General features: G+C 39.6%; 1 protein-coding gene across 1 annotated transcript in view; it reads left to right on the forward strand.

The window, feature by feature from the left end:
• The window catches only part of LOC109973804 (mucin-5AC-like), a gene marked incomplete at its 3' end in the record, with an annotated part of 23,243 nt that extends 10,078 nt beyond the window's left edge, over nt 1–13,165 (forward strand). Inside the window, exons 2-11 of the mRNA XM_020623618.1 lie at nt 1,615–1,729; nt 2,968–3,052; nt 3,959–4,065; nt 9,731–9,841; nt 10,114–10,183; nt 11,575–11,712; nt 11,875–12,039; nt 12,208–12,302; nt 12,392–12,518; nt 12,954–13,165. Coding sequence (XP_020479274.1) covers nt 1,615–1,729; nt 2,968–3,052; nt 3,959–4,065; nt 9,731–9,841; nt 10,114–10,183; nt 11,575–11,712; nt 11,875–12,039; nt 12,208–12,302; nt 12,392–12,518; nt 12,954–13,165 — 1,225 coding nt within the window. The remainder of the gene's footprint in view (nt 1–1,614; nt 1,730–2,967; nt 3,053–3,958; nt 4,066–9,730; nt 9,842–10,113; nt 10,184–11,574; nt 11,713–11,874; nt 12,040–12,207; nt 12,303–12,391; nt 12,519–12,953) is intronic.
• Between the last annotated feature and the right edge of the window lie 3 nt (nt 13,166–13,168).

Genomic DNA, 13,168 nt, shown 5'->3' on the forward strand with positions numbered 1-13,168 from the left:
GCAGCAGTAGTTTGACATCCTAATCCCTAACCAGGTGTGGCTGCACTGTGTTCTGTCTGTGATGCAGTTGCTGGAGCCGACTGGTCACACATGCCACTCTCTGGTCCGCTTTGCTAAAGATACACATCTAGTCTATTTTCACGTATCACGTGGGACACTTCTGACAATGATCAACCCACCAATCAGATAGCACTTCCCCCGAACGAAATGTGAAACACAGACAGGGTACAAAATGATTAGAGTGATGCTGTGTGCCTGTGCCTATCTTCCTAATCAATAGGATAGAGCTTCCTGTATTTAATCATGATATGGAGGTTCTGTCATTTTATTGGCTTTATTTCTTGGACAAGATCTGAACAAAACATCTCCAGGCTGTCCGTATTGTCCTAATTTCCTGTTTCTCCTAGACATGTGACCACCTTAACCCAATACATGACAGATGAATGTAGCTTGTTTTTAACACCTGAAGCAGCCAAGAATCTTTGTTCCCTGTCTCATAACAACTGTAATCTGTAGGCTACAGCACAACACAGAACAAATAAGAACACAGAGGAAATAAGAACAATAAACACAATTAACAGACAAAATAGAAACCACTGAACAACGAAGCCTGGGCCTCCTTACTGTAGGAGCTCAAAAACAAGGAACAGTATCCCACATGAAAAATCAGCACCACAACAAGCTGATCTGCAGATGGACCCAGCGGGGGATGAAGCCGCACAGAAGAAAGATCAAAACCGTGTCACAGATGGAATGCAATGCAGCCGCATCCATTGTAAATGAGGGCTTAGTCATCCATGGTTTAAAACAGAACAGCACATGTATATTCATCTACTATATGCCCTGATTGACTGACATCAGTCATATCATGACATGGAAATATATGAGAGATTCTTTCCCTGGATCTTCTTCTCCCTCCAGTTATGTGCACCATTCCTAGACTGACAGTGGCAAAGTAGAAGTACTGCACATAAATATTCACTCAGTAGTCTGCTAGTATCACTGACCAGCATTTGTGCGTGGAAGAGAGAAAGTCTCTGTTCCTGTAACCAGTCGCAGTTACATAGCATAATTTACTCACAGCGGCATCCAGTGTGTGAAATCCACAGGGGTCTCACATGTAACTTTATAAACATTTCACTGTTTTTAAAGTAATACAACAATACTGTATTGTAATCACTGTGCCTGTGGTGAACCTGACCGTGGTCCACAGCTAGTGGATGTGTCGCCCACTTTATCTCCACCTACAGCTGCTTTCAAAGCTGATCAAACCATCATGACAGGCAAAAACAGATAAAACGTATATCCCTGCAGTAGTAATGTGTCTGTTTGACACTTTAACTTATACTTTGATTTGTGACAAAAAAGTGACCTATTGTTATTGTTTCACCAAATACCACTTGAGCAAGTGCAAACTGAATTTCGGTGACTTCACGAAAGGATAGATGAAGAGAAGCCAGAAAGAAAAAAAAGAGGCCACTGTATTATACAAAGTCTTGCTGTCTTTTTTCACTGACATTCATTGAGACACAGTTAATACAATGGAACATGATTTTTTGTGTCAGCCTCTGCTTTCTGTTTTATTTTCCCATGTCCTCTCTGTGTTTGCTGCAGAGTGTCTCTGCCATTTGTCACAGCTGATGTGAGTGCCATACAGACCACATCTGGATTCAGTTTCAAAGCTAAGATAGGAATCAACATTTTCTTGAACGAGGACGACTCCCTGGAGGTATGAAGCACACCCTCACATATGCACACAGATCTGTCAGTTTTGTGTCCAGGTGTATTTTCACGGGGTTTTAAACGTACTGACAAATTGAGATGTGGTGAGCCTGCATAATAATTCCATTATTACAGAATCTTTTTTTGGTTGTATGTACTGTATAGCATGAACTTTTAAATTTAACTGACCCCTTAAATTGTATCCCCCTTCCCTTTCATTAAATAGTTTTTGAATTCCACCAGGTAATAAATTGTTCCTGGCTTTATACATAAACACAGCAGTCTTATATCCCACTAAATGCAGCAACGTCTATAAAGCCAAAATCCCAAATACTATACAACGTAACAAGCACTTCCCTGCTGCAACCTCTTTTCATATTGCTTTCAATATCATTGTTAAATATATTATCTATTATCTATATATTATCTATATATTATATATTATTTCAGACAAGCTGCTGGAGAAGAGAGCAGGGGAAAAAGCACACAGAAACACAGAGCCTAATACATTTTTCAGTTTTGGGCTAACCCCCTTACACAGATGAAGTCCGTCCCGCAGACTCCATCTCTTATCTAGAGCTCCACATGCTTGGAGCAGCTGCGTATTACCTAGTCATAACAAAATGAAGAACTCCATGTGTGTGTATGTTGTATGCATGATGTGTAACTAAAACATTCATTCAGACATAAATCTAAAACAAGATTAATACAAGAAAACAACTGGTGCAGGTACACTTTTCAGAATCAACATTATCTTCTAACCTTGAAGCAGAGCACACATGAGCAGACTTTGAATCTTACTAAACTGCATTATTAACACACATTAAAGTCTAACACATTAAAGTCTAATAATTATCTGACTAATTTATTAATTTCTAACAGTTACACTTAAATGACAGACCATGTGCCAGCTGGAAAACAAATGGTTTGCTCTGCTATGACAAATATCCAACAGTGCTAAAGCCAAAACCTTTATCCATTTCAGAGCTCACACACACCACACTGGACACCATGGTTCCCCACACAATTTAAACCATTTTCCAATCCTTTCTGCCACATGAGCCACATGTTTTGATGTGAATCTGAGTGGGGCCTGCTCAAATGTCCAAATGGATTACATAGAGTGACATATTTCATACCTTTACTAGTACTGTACTGCAATATTATAAACCTGCTTTGGATCATAAATAATGCCCTACTTGTGATTTTGCCAATAACTGCTGTATGTTTGGGGTATTTTCACAGGTTGAACTAGATGACAAATTCAGGAACCAGGCTTCTGGACTCTGCGGAAACTTTGACGGCAAGCCAGATGATTTATTTAAAGATGGTAAGATCTTTTTCAGTATTATTCAGGGATAATACACTGTAGCTTTTAATTTCCACTTAAAACTGAAAAGAAATGAGTAAACAGTCTATAAGACTCAGGAAAGAGGATGGGCCCTTCTTTTACAAGCTTGTACTTGCTGTTGTATGAACTACAATGGGATTAAAAACTGCCACAGAGTTTGACTTAAGGATGCAAAAATTCTTAGTTAAGGTTCCTGAAGCTAGTGATGCACACTGATTATTAGTACAGGCTGACTTTGAACAAGCAAAATAAATTCTTATACATTAAAACATCTGAGAATAATTTTTATACATACATTAACATAGATACATACATACATACACTTGTGTGAGTCACCAGTCGACATCAGGACTAGGACCACTAGACACCTGAACTGTTTTTCCCCAGGGCTATTGCTGTCCTTAGCAACCTATCTCTGCACCCTCTAACGCCAACATTAGCCATCATAACGTCCCCCACATTCACTTAATCAATGATCTAAAACAGTACAATCCAATCTTATGGATTTTATTGTGCAACAGGCAGTACATTTTGCAATAATAGTCCGTACTTTATTTTATATGTATTCTTATTTAAGTTGTATGTGTATTATTCTTGTTATTATTATTTCATTGCTGATATTATTATTCTGCTCTTATTCTTATCATTGGGTTTGTCCTATTGTTATTCCAGTTGTTCCTTACTTTTCTATTTCCCACTGTGATATAGCACCAAGTCAAATTCCTGTGTATACTGTATGCTTGGTGATTAAAGCAGTTCTGTTTCCTGCAACTTATTGCAAAATTATTGAAAAGGGGGATTTAAACTGCACTGAAAGTTTTTATTCAACAGCAAGACACTGGGATGAATAATCACAATGACCACTGTTGTGTGATTGTACTGCAGGGGTTACGCTGTCTCCCACAGAATATGGTGCATTCTACCAGGTGAATGGACCAACAGAGAGCTGTGAGGAGCCCAACCAAGCCCCAGAACAGGACTGTGATGATAAGGTAACTCTTCACTGTTTGTTATACCTCCAACATATTTATATTAAACATCACATTAAGTTGTGGCTGAAGGAAATGTCCTTGCTATCATATAGGTGCAGAAATTAAAAAGAGCATTGTGGTTAGAGTGATGGTTCCCAACCTGGGAACCCCCCCTAAGGGGGGCTTCACCCCTAAGATCACTAGGGTTGCATGAAAGATTGTCAGCTCGGAAGTTGTGATGTTGTCAAAATTATGTGCACCTCCCCAGAACTGTAGCTACACATGGTGGTAACACAGACCACAACAGCTGTGATTGGTTACATGACATTTCCTCGCTCATGTCTCTCAGTGGTCAGACAAGCTCCGCACCTCTCTGCTCATTCTGCCTCAGTTCGATTTCCTCTCTGCATTGCAGTAATTTCATCTTAATTGGAGGAATTTCACTAAAAGTAACTGCTCAGTATTTATTAGGTTTTACTTCAGCATGATTTGCTCAGTTTTAGTCAAAATTGTTTGTAAGTGGCAAAAACACAGCACAGTAGCATAAAAACCTGTGATGCAGGCACACCATGACACACATATAAATGCTCACAACGGCTTAGGCCACTTAGACCAGCTCTGCATAAATAGTTTTGCTGGTTAAACAACACTCTGCATATCTATTTTAAAAATATTCTCACACAAAAAGTAATAAGCTGCTTATACCCATTTCAGACATGAAGTGAGGTCCTGACATTGCCACGTGGGTAGGCTGTGTGTGTGGAAAGGCATGAGTGGGATATGTCTGGGGACATTGTCAGTTACAGTATAATTATGGGGACTTTACCTTTAATTTTTTCATTAACTACAGTAATATTAGTTCACATTTTGTGTGATCACAGCGAAAGTCACTCTGAGCAGGAGCCAGGTCAGAGTTGGAGCACACCTGAAGGAAGTCCAAATATGAGGACACTGTCAGTTACAAAATAATTAGTGGAACTTTGCCTCTAATTTTCTCAGTAACTGTACTATTACTGTCATTACTGTAATATTATTTCATATTTTGTGTGATTATAGTCAAGGTCACTAAACAGGAATCCAGTGAGAGCTGGGCAAAGCTCTCAAGGAAGAGATCAAGAGATCAAAGATTTTTATTTTCAATTCACTATATGTGCAGGACATACAGAAAAATCGAAATACTGTTTCTCTCTCACCTAATATCGAATGCCCATACCATTTAAGAAACTAAAATAGAATAAAAGTTGAACAAACATAAAATAAATAGAATAAGAAAAGTAATTAGGATAAAACTAGATGGTACAACCTAATAGGCTATGAAGAAACTCAAAGCCATGTGCAAACAGTGACAGTAGTGCAAATAATAACAAGAAGATTGTCAGATGGTCAGCATCACCAGGGGAGTTGGTGATGAGGTTGCATAGTAATAATAATAATAATAATAATAAGTTTATTTGTATAGCACTTTACAGCTCATAAAAGGGCACAAAGTGCTTCACATACATATCCCAAACCAATAATGCCTACACAAAATTTATATAAAAGCACAACTTTGCTTGCTATTATCCTGCATTCTGCCCCTTGCAAACATAAGGTTACTAGCTTACTTTACTGAAAGGTCAACAGGACATATGACTGGTGAAGCTGATAGTGAAATTTAAGAACGTCCTCCATTGGCCCACAAGGCAAATGACATCAAATGGCTTGTTGTGCTTATTGACATAGCTTACATTGTTGGATTTAAACAGGTCAGTACAGTCTGAACTGCTTTTTTTTTTTTACCATGTTCAAACGGATGTTCAAAATTCAAATAAAAAATGACAGCCCTAACATATGCAGTTGACAACAGGGAGAGCGGAGGATGTGAAGGATCATTCCATACTGCAAAAATCAGCCAGTAACAAACAACTCTTGAACAAGCAGAATACAAACTTAGTGGAGCGGATGCAGTGAAATTTACCTACAACCCAAATAACAAGGCCTCACTTTCCAATTATTTTTGGATATACAACCTTCATTATACTCATACACCATCCTGAATCTGAAATCCACTGCAGCCTAGGTCCAAATCAGGGTTGCGCCAGGAAGGGCATCTGGCATAAAACACATGCCAAATGTCAACACTGACGACCCCTAACAGGAAAAAAGCCGAAAGTGACATTCATTCAGCCAGTTTGAGAAGAAAAATATCTAAAGGTTGTTAGGATTCCAAACGGAAATTTTATAGCTTATTGACTGTTTTTTTCCCCACAGAAATTCTGTGACCAGATCTTCTCCAATGCTCCATTCAGCAGTTGCCAAAACCTCCTGGATATGCAAGCCTTCAGACAAGCCTGCAAGGCTGATATGTGCTTTACTGACAACAAAGACTCTGTCCCCTGCTATACTATCTCAGAGTTTTCCAGAGAGTGTAGCCATGCAGGTGGCCAGCCCCAAAAATGGAGGAATGAAACATTTTGCTGTAAGGATGCCAATAACTAAATATGACTCAACTTTTTTGCAGCGTTGTTTACCTCATGTTTTGCAATATTGTTCTATTTGTCACTGATATAGTGACAGTAAAGGTTTGTCTCCACAGACATGGGATGTCCATACAACATGGAGTACTCAGAATACAGAAGTTCGTGTCCTGACAGCTGTTCCAACCCTCATGCCAGCCAAACATGTAACAGCCACAACCGGGCTGGCTGCAGCTGCCCTGACGGTATCACATTTTACACTATGTATATGCTAGAATGCAGGAATATGCAAGTCATATCTCATGACAAACACTGGAAAAACTGACAGATAGACGAATGAAGTACAGATAGATTGCAACCTTGTGGATTTAATACATTATTTAGCCTAAGCCTGACAGAGCTGGAGTTTTTAAAGCTTTTGCTATTTCATGTATGGACATAAATAAAGTAAATATTATTTCTCCTCTCCTCCTCAGGAATGGTCTATGATGACATCACAAAGACTGGCTGTGTTGCTATGGACCAGTGTCCATGTCTGCACAAAAAAAAAGTCTACAAGTCAGGGGAATCATACTCCCACAAATGCAGATCCTGGTAAGATGAGAACTTGGGTGCCTTTACGGAGGTCTCAGTTAAAAAGCAATACAACTGATGTGGTTAAAAAATATTCATAAAAAAAGCATTCGATATAAACAACAGATTATTTCATCTTTCATGATCTGTGGGGAAAAAAAGTCAGTGCTCTTTCCAAAATTTGGATTAGTTTGTGTATGCCATACAAAAAGGTGTGTAGCAATTAATTTAGGGGATCAATTGTGAGATGTTTATAAGTGCTAGGGATAGAGACAGCCGGCTATATTTTGGTCTAGGTCTGGACCTCTCTGAAACCACTGTTTAAGAACTACCAGCTGCTAAAATACTATTAGGATTTCAGAATTCTTGGTCTTAAGTTCCTCCAGCCAATGAATCTCACAATGTTTTGAAACAAGTACACTAAGCTGTTTTAGGCAGTGAAACAAACATGTACTGCATCTCACATAACACAGTATTACACACAGGCAAGTGCCACTTCAGTCAAACTCTTGCCCTGGCTGCAGCAGTGCAAGGTAACCCTATTGCTCAGCAAGCCTAATCACAGACTACTGAATGAAATACAAAAGCCATCCAAAGGAACAGGAGCCAGTGCATGAACGCATCCTCGCAATGAATGGCACAAGGGAGGCTATAAAATACCTAGAGTCATTATGCATTTACTATGGCAGCTAGACTTCCAAAATGGCTTTGACTAGCATTTATCAAAACACACGCAATAAAACTGCACAAGACTGATAAATGAAATATGCTAAAACAGACACAGTAGCTGACATAAAAGCCTACTTTTAGAAGAGCTACCCCATGGCGCCAACACCACAGTAGACACAAACAATACAAATACAGCTGGAATACACTGCAGTAAACACGACATCCAGCTGTTACCTTCGCTAAGGGTGGGGGTTATGTTTTCGCCAGCATTTGTTTGTTTTTGTGTCTGTTTATATGAGCATAACCCAAAAAGTAATGAACGGATTTTAGGGAAATTTTCTGGAGACATAGGGCACGGCCCACAGAATAATTGATGGGATTCTGGTTCTGATCTGTCGCATAATTTGGATACAGGATTTTTCTAAAAGATTTTTCACCACTGTGAGTGCTGCAAATGTTGACGGCATGTGAGTCCCCTTGTGGCCAACGTGCACAGCTGCACTGCTGAGCACTTGAGTGGAGGCAAGTGCAGCTGTACATTAATGTGACTTGTGTGCATCTATGAAGAACTTTAAGTACACACAGTTATGTCAGTCTGCATGGGACAATTATTTAGCCATTTGTGGCATTTACCATTAGCTCCCGTCAACGTACTAAGCATGTAAAGATAATGTGTTCACACTGCGGCTTGTTCATGTTGCTAAAGCTATCTGACATGCTACATTCTTGGGGGTAGCCTATTGCAGAAAGCAGGTTAAGTTTGTTCAAGATGAAAGGAGAGACACTCCAGCTTTTCAGTTCCAGAAACAGAGATCTACTCTATGCAGTGACAGCTGGTCCGGAGCCTGATGGCAGAGATTATGAGCCGGGCTCAAAGCTGTTAACTAGTTTTATTACGTTTTGACATTTTTTCAGATGGCATGTGAGGGCTCTTTGTCTGGCAAAGCCAGCTTTATTAGCAGGCATATACATCTCGTTGACAGCGCAATACTCTTGTCAGTGAAGACGCCGGTGTCCTGGCGGAGCCTAATGAGCAGTACACCCTGTTCTTCTTACCATCACTGGCATGGCATCACAGGTTGACGCAGCCTGTCCTACTTTACTTTATATAAGGAGAGCATTTCAATTTATCATTACACAGTCTAATCTGTTTACTTCTCTTCTCTCCTCACATATACATGTTTTAACAGTGAACAGTACACTGAGCCAAGGCAAAGTCATGTCCCTTGACAGGTTTTGCACAGGTTTAATTCAAAGAATTTTTGCATAACTGTGTTGAGATTAATGAAATAATGTAATTTTCATCAGGTCAGTTATGTTGAAATAACTTTTTACTGAAAGTGCTACACTGCCACACACACACACACACACCAGACACTGTACTGATAAACAATATGTGCTAGTGCTGCTCCGAAATAAACACATCAGTATAAATACTAGTATGTTTAGCAGCTTCGATACAAATTGAGTTTACGCTGGTTCGTACTGACACTAGGAAAAAGCCATGTGTTGCGTGCAAAAGTCCAACACTGCCAAAGGCTTTCACGTTCTCCTGTGTACTCACCTTTTATATGATGCCAAACTAACTACCAGCTAAATAAATGAAAGCATGTCAAACATAAAAATGTTAAAAACACACTTGAATACTGTGTGACAAAGTTACACATGTTTTACACTCAAGGTTTACAGTAGCTGCATGCACTGCTGCTGGCACTGTTCATGTGTGTCACATTTTTCATGCAGTGGATGCTGAAAAACTTGAAAGGTTCAGTTCATGTTGCCTAGTAACCCATACACTGGGTAACCATAAGAATCAAACTTCGTAGCACTAATATATATGCATGAGAATCATCATGCTCCATAATATGAGGTAATGAAAGGTGCTATTTGATGGTCCTCTTTAATGTTTAAAGAAGATACTTGCATTTGTCCTAAAACAGATTAGTGTTTCTGGTTGGTGAAATGTTCTGTCTCCATGTGTGTTGCAGCCAGCTAATGGCAGTGAATACGCTGTGCTGGTGGATCTCGTCAAATGTGGTATATCTGACCAAGTGACCTGCCTTAGAGCTGTAACTCTGGCCTTATATGACGGTTCTGTGGTAAGTTCCAAATACACACATACACAAATAATACTATACATTATTCAGTCAATAACATACAGGTTGATAGATCCAGGTCAAATGCTTTATACAGTAGCTTTGATTCCAGCTTGTTTGGAGAGTGGCATTAGAGTTTTGTGACTGATGACTTGTCTGAAAGTTTTCAAAGTTTTCTAAACCTCACCCACATGCTAAATCAAGCAGGCGTAAAATAAATATGGTTGGACTCATGTGTGATGTCAACTAAAATATGTCTTTCCACAAACTGACAGGTTGCTCAAGTCCAGGCAACCGGGCAGATCTATATGAACGGGCTTCCTTCTCAGCTTCCGCTTTTTATGCGTGAGTTATTTCACATCATACTACTCAATACACACAGTTGAGAGATGTTAAATAAAATAGATGAAAATATTTTTAAAGACCCCTCAGACTCAGGTCATTTGTTAGTTAGGGCTCTAATCTATTTACTCAAGTGCAGAATACAAAAAAGGCAGTAAAATGATGGAAATGACAGAAAGGGCCTGAATACTTTTGAAAATTAGATATTTCAGTCTTTTATTCTTCATAAATGTACAAAACAGTCCAAAAACCTGTTTTCACTTTACACTGCGGAATATTGTGTGCAGACTGATGAGGAGAAAAATGAAATGAATGCATTTTAAGATGACTATGAAGCACAACGAAATGTGGAAAACATGAAAGGGTCTGAAAACTTTCCATGCACACTGTCGCCGGGCGGTCAAATCACCCTCACAATTAAGTGAACATTCTACCTCTGTTATGATTAATGAAGGATTATTTTGATTTAGTTTTTGGTTCATTACATTTATTAATTACTGGATTACTGACAGTTATACCTGAACATTTTACAAACTGTATAGCTCCAGCAAAATGAATAAAAGAGAAACATCTCTTAATTCTAAATTACTTTAATAATATCAGATTAATAACACTTCCAGAGCAAATTTTATTTGCACTAATGGTGCTTCTGTAGTGCTTAACAACAGCACAGAAAAGAAAAGCAGAATAAAAAAAAACAAGGCATGTAGACATTGTCATTTAAGACTCATACAAGCAAAGAGAAAGAATATGGCAGCCAGTCACCACCCAGGCATCTTAATTTAGATTAGCACTGTGTCTGCTAAACTGATGAGCACATAGCAACCGCCAGGCGCAGCCTGTGTCCAAAACATTGCCGCCCTGTTTAACCATTGAGCTCTGCAGCTCTGACAACATTAGCACTGTTGTCTGTCATAATTTACTTTAGGTGCTCTTCAGTGAGTTCCCATGCAGAATGCACATTTCTCAGGCCCAGTGCATTCATCTCTGATGTGTAAACAACCAGAAAATATGCCATCTCAAGGAATCTGTTACATAGCTTCCATTCATCGTCAGCGTAGTGCAAAGTAAGGCTCAAGTACAGGTCCATGGTCCTCCCTGACCAGAGATCAGCTGTGGCTGCAAAGTGCTCAACAGATTTCAGCTCAGCAGCTACCTTTTTATGACATGCTTTGTACATATTGGTTACCACGGTTTTGGAAAAATGTTTTCGTCAGAATATGTTCAGAATATGTTCTGTTGAGGGCCTTAACAAGGTGTTTAAACCCACTGTGCTCCGCTATAGCAATGGGAGTCATAGCCTTTGCAGTGTGTATTCTCTTGACTTTGAATTCCTGGAATTATGTACAGTATATATATGTTATATATAATATATTTTCTTCTGATTGCTGCAGCGGACCTGAGTGCCTTCAAGCCATCATCTTTCTACACTTTGATGCAGACAAAGGTGGGCATCCAGGTGATGATCCAGATGCACCCTGTGATGCAGGTCTTCATTTCAGCTGACCCTTCACTCAAAGGAACCGCCACTGGTATGCCCTTATATTATTGTTTTCATGTCTGGAAAAAACCCCTTCCACATTTTTATGTGTAGCTTATTGTTGGAAAAAAGTATTGGAAAGTGTCTTGCTTTGTAGTAATTCACCATGTTAAACATTTGTATCTGTGTGCATATGCGTCACTTCATTCAATAGGTTTGTGTGGGAATTTCAACGACCTAATGAGTGATGACTTCATGGCGTCTAGTGGGCTGGTGGAGGGCACTCCTACAGCATTTGCCAACACATGGAAAGCCAGAGTCCCCTGTGAGGACGTCCGAGCACACTTTGGAAATCCCTGTAGCCAGAGTATCACCAAGGGTACAAGCACACTCTCTCCTCATTGCATGACTGCCATGTAAAATTTAACATGCCATATGATATGAAAGCATATTACATGAAAGAGACCACATTTTTCAAATTATATACCAAATTTTAGACTTAACTATGCCATTTGGAGACATATGATATTTTGTGCTTCTGTTTCAGAGAGCTATGCCAAATACTGGTGCTCCCAACTGGGAGATCCCAGTGGAGTGTTTGCACCTTGCCACTCTGTCATTAACCCCAGAACACACATGGACGTAAGTCTGCACACATGAAGCTATAATGACAAATAAACTCAACCACTGTGCCTTTATAATGTGTGTATCCCCACTGTATTTCTTTATAGTCATGCAAGTATGACACCTGTACCTGTGAGAACAGTGAGGACTGCATGTGCGCTAGCATCTCCTCATATGTCTATGCATGTGCAGCAGCTGGAATCCAGCTCAGTGGCTGGAGGGACACCATCTGTAGTAAGCAAAACACCAGGGACCCTTTTGTTTTACTGTGGTAATAGAGCCTTGGTTTGCAAGAGACTGTGCAACATCAACATATCAAAAACAACATAATGAGACTATATAAAATTACTGATTTATTGCAGCGGGAAAACAATAGTGATTTAGTGAGGTAAACATCAGACAAAAACAAAACAGCACATACAAAATTGTTTGTATAGTACTGAATCATCTCTAGTCTGGAACATGTAGAGAGACCATCAATTAATATTGCAATAATTATTAAGTGGTAATGGGGACTGTCAAAGACCTGCCAGACTAGGTGCAATTGCAGTTTGCACTGCCTGACCCCTCCCTGCCTGTTTACACCAAACAACTTATCAATATGAAAAATCTGATTCGTCTCATAGATCCATACACATGCTAACATCCAACTCTTTTCTCTCCCACCAGGCAAATACAGTACATCATGTGCACCAGGAACTGTGTATGATTACGACATGACATCCTGTGGTCGTACTTGCTATTCCCTCAGCCAGCCTGACTACTCCTGCCAGGACAGCTTCACACCAGTGGACGGCTGTGGCTGTGCTGAGGGAACCTATATGAACGAGGTGGGGCAGTGTGTGCCCAGTGAACACTGTCCCTGCTATGATACAGGCACCATT

Source organism: Monopterus albus, unplaced genomic scaffold (assembly GCF_001952655.1).
Source record: "Monopterus albus unplaced genomic scaffold, M_albus_1.0 scaffold306.1, whole genome shotgun sequence".
Taxonomy (NCBI): Eukaryota; Metazoa; Chordata; class Actinopteri; order Synbranchiformes; family Synbranchidae; genus Monopterus; species Monopterus albus.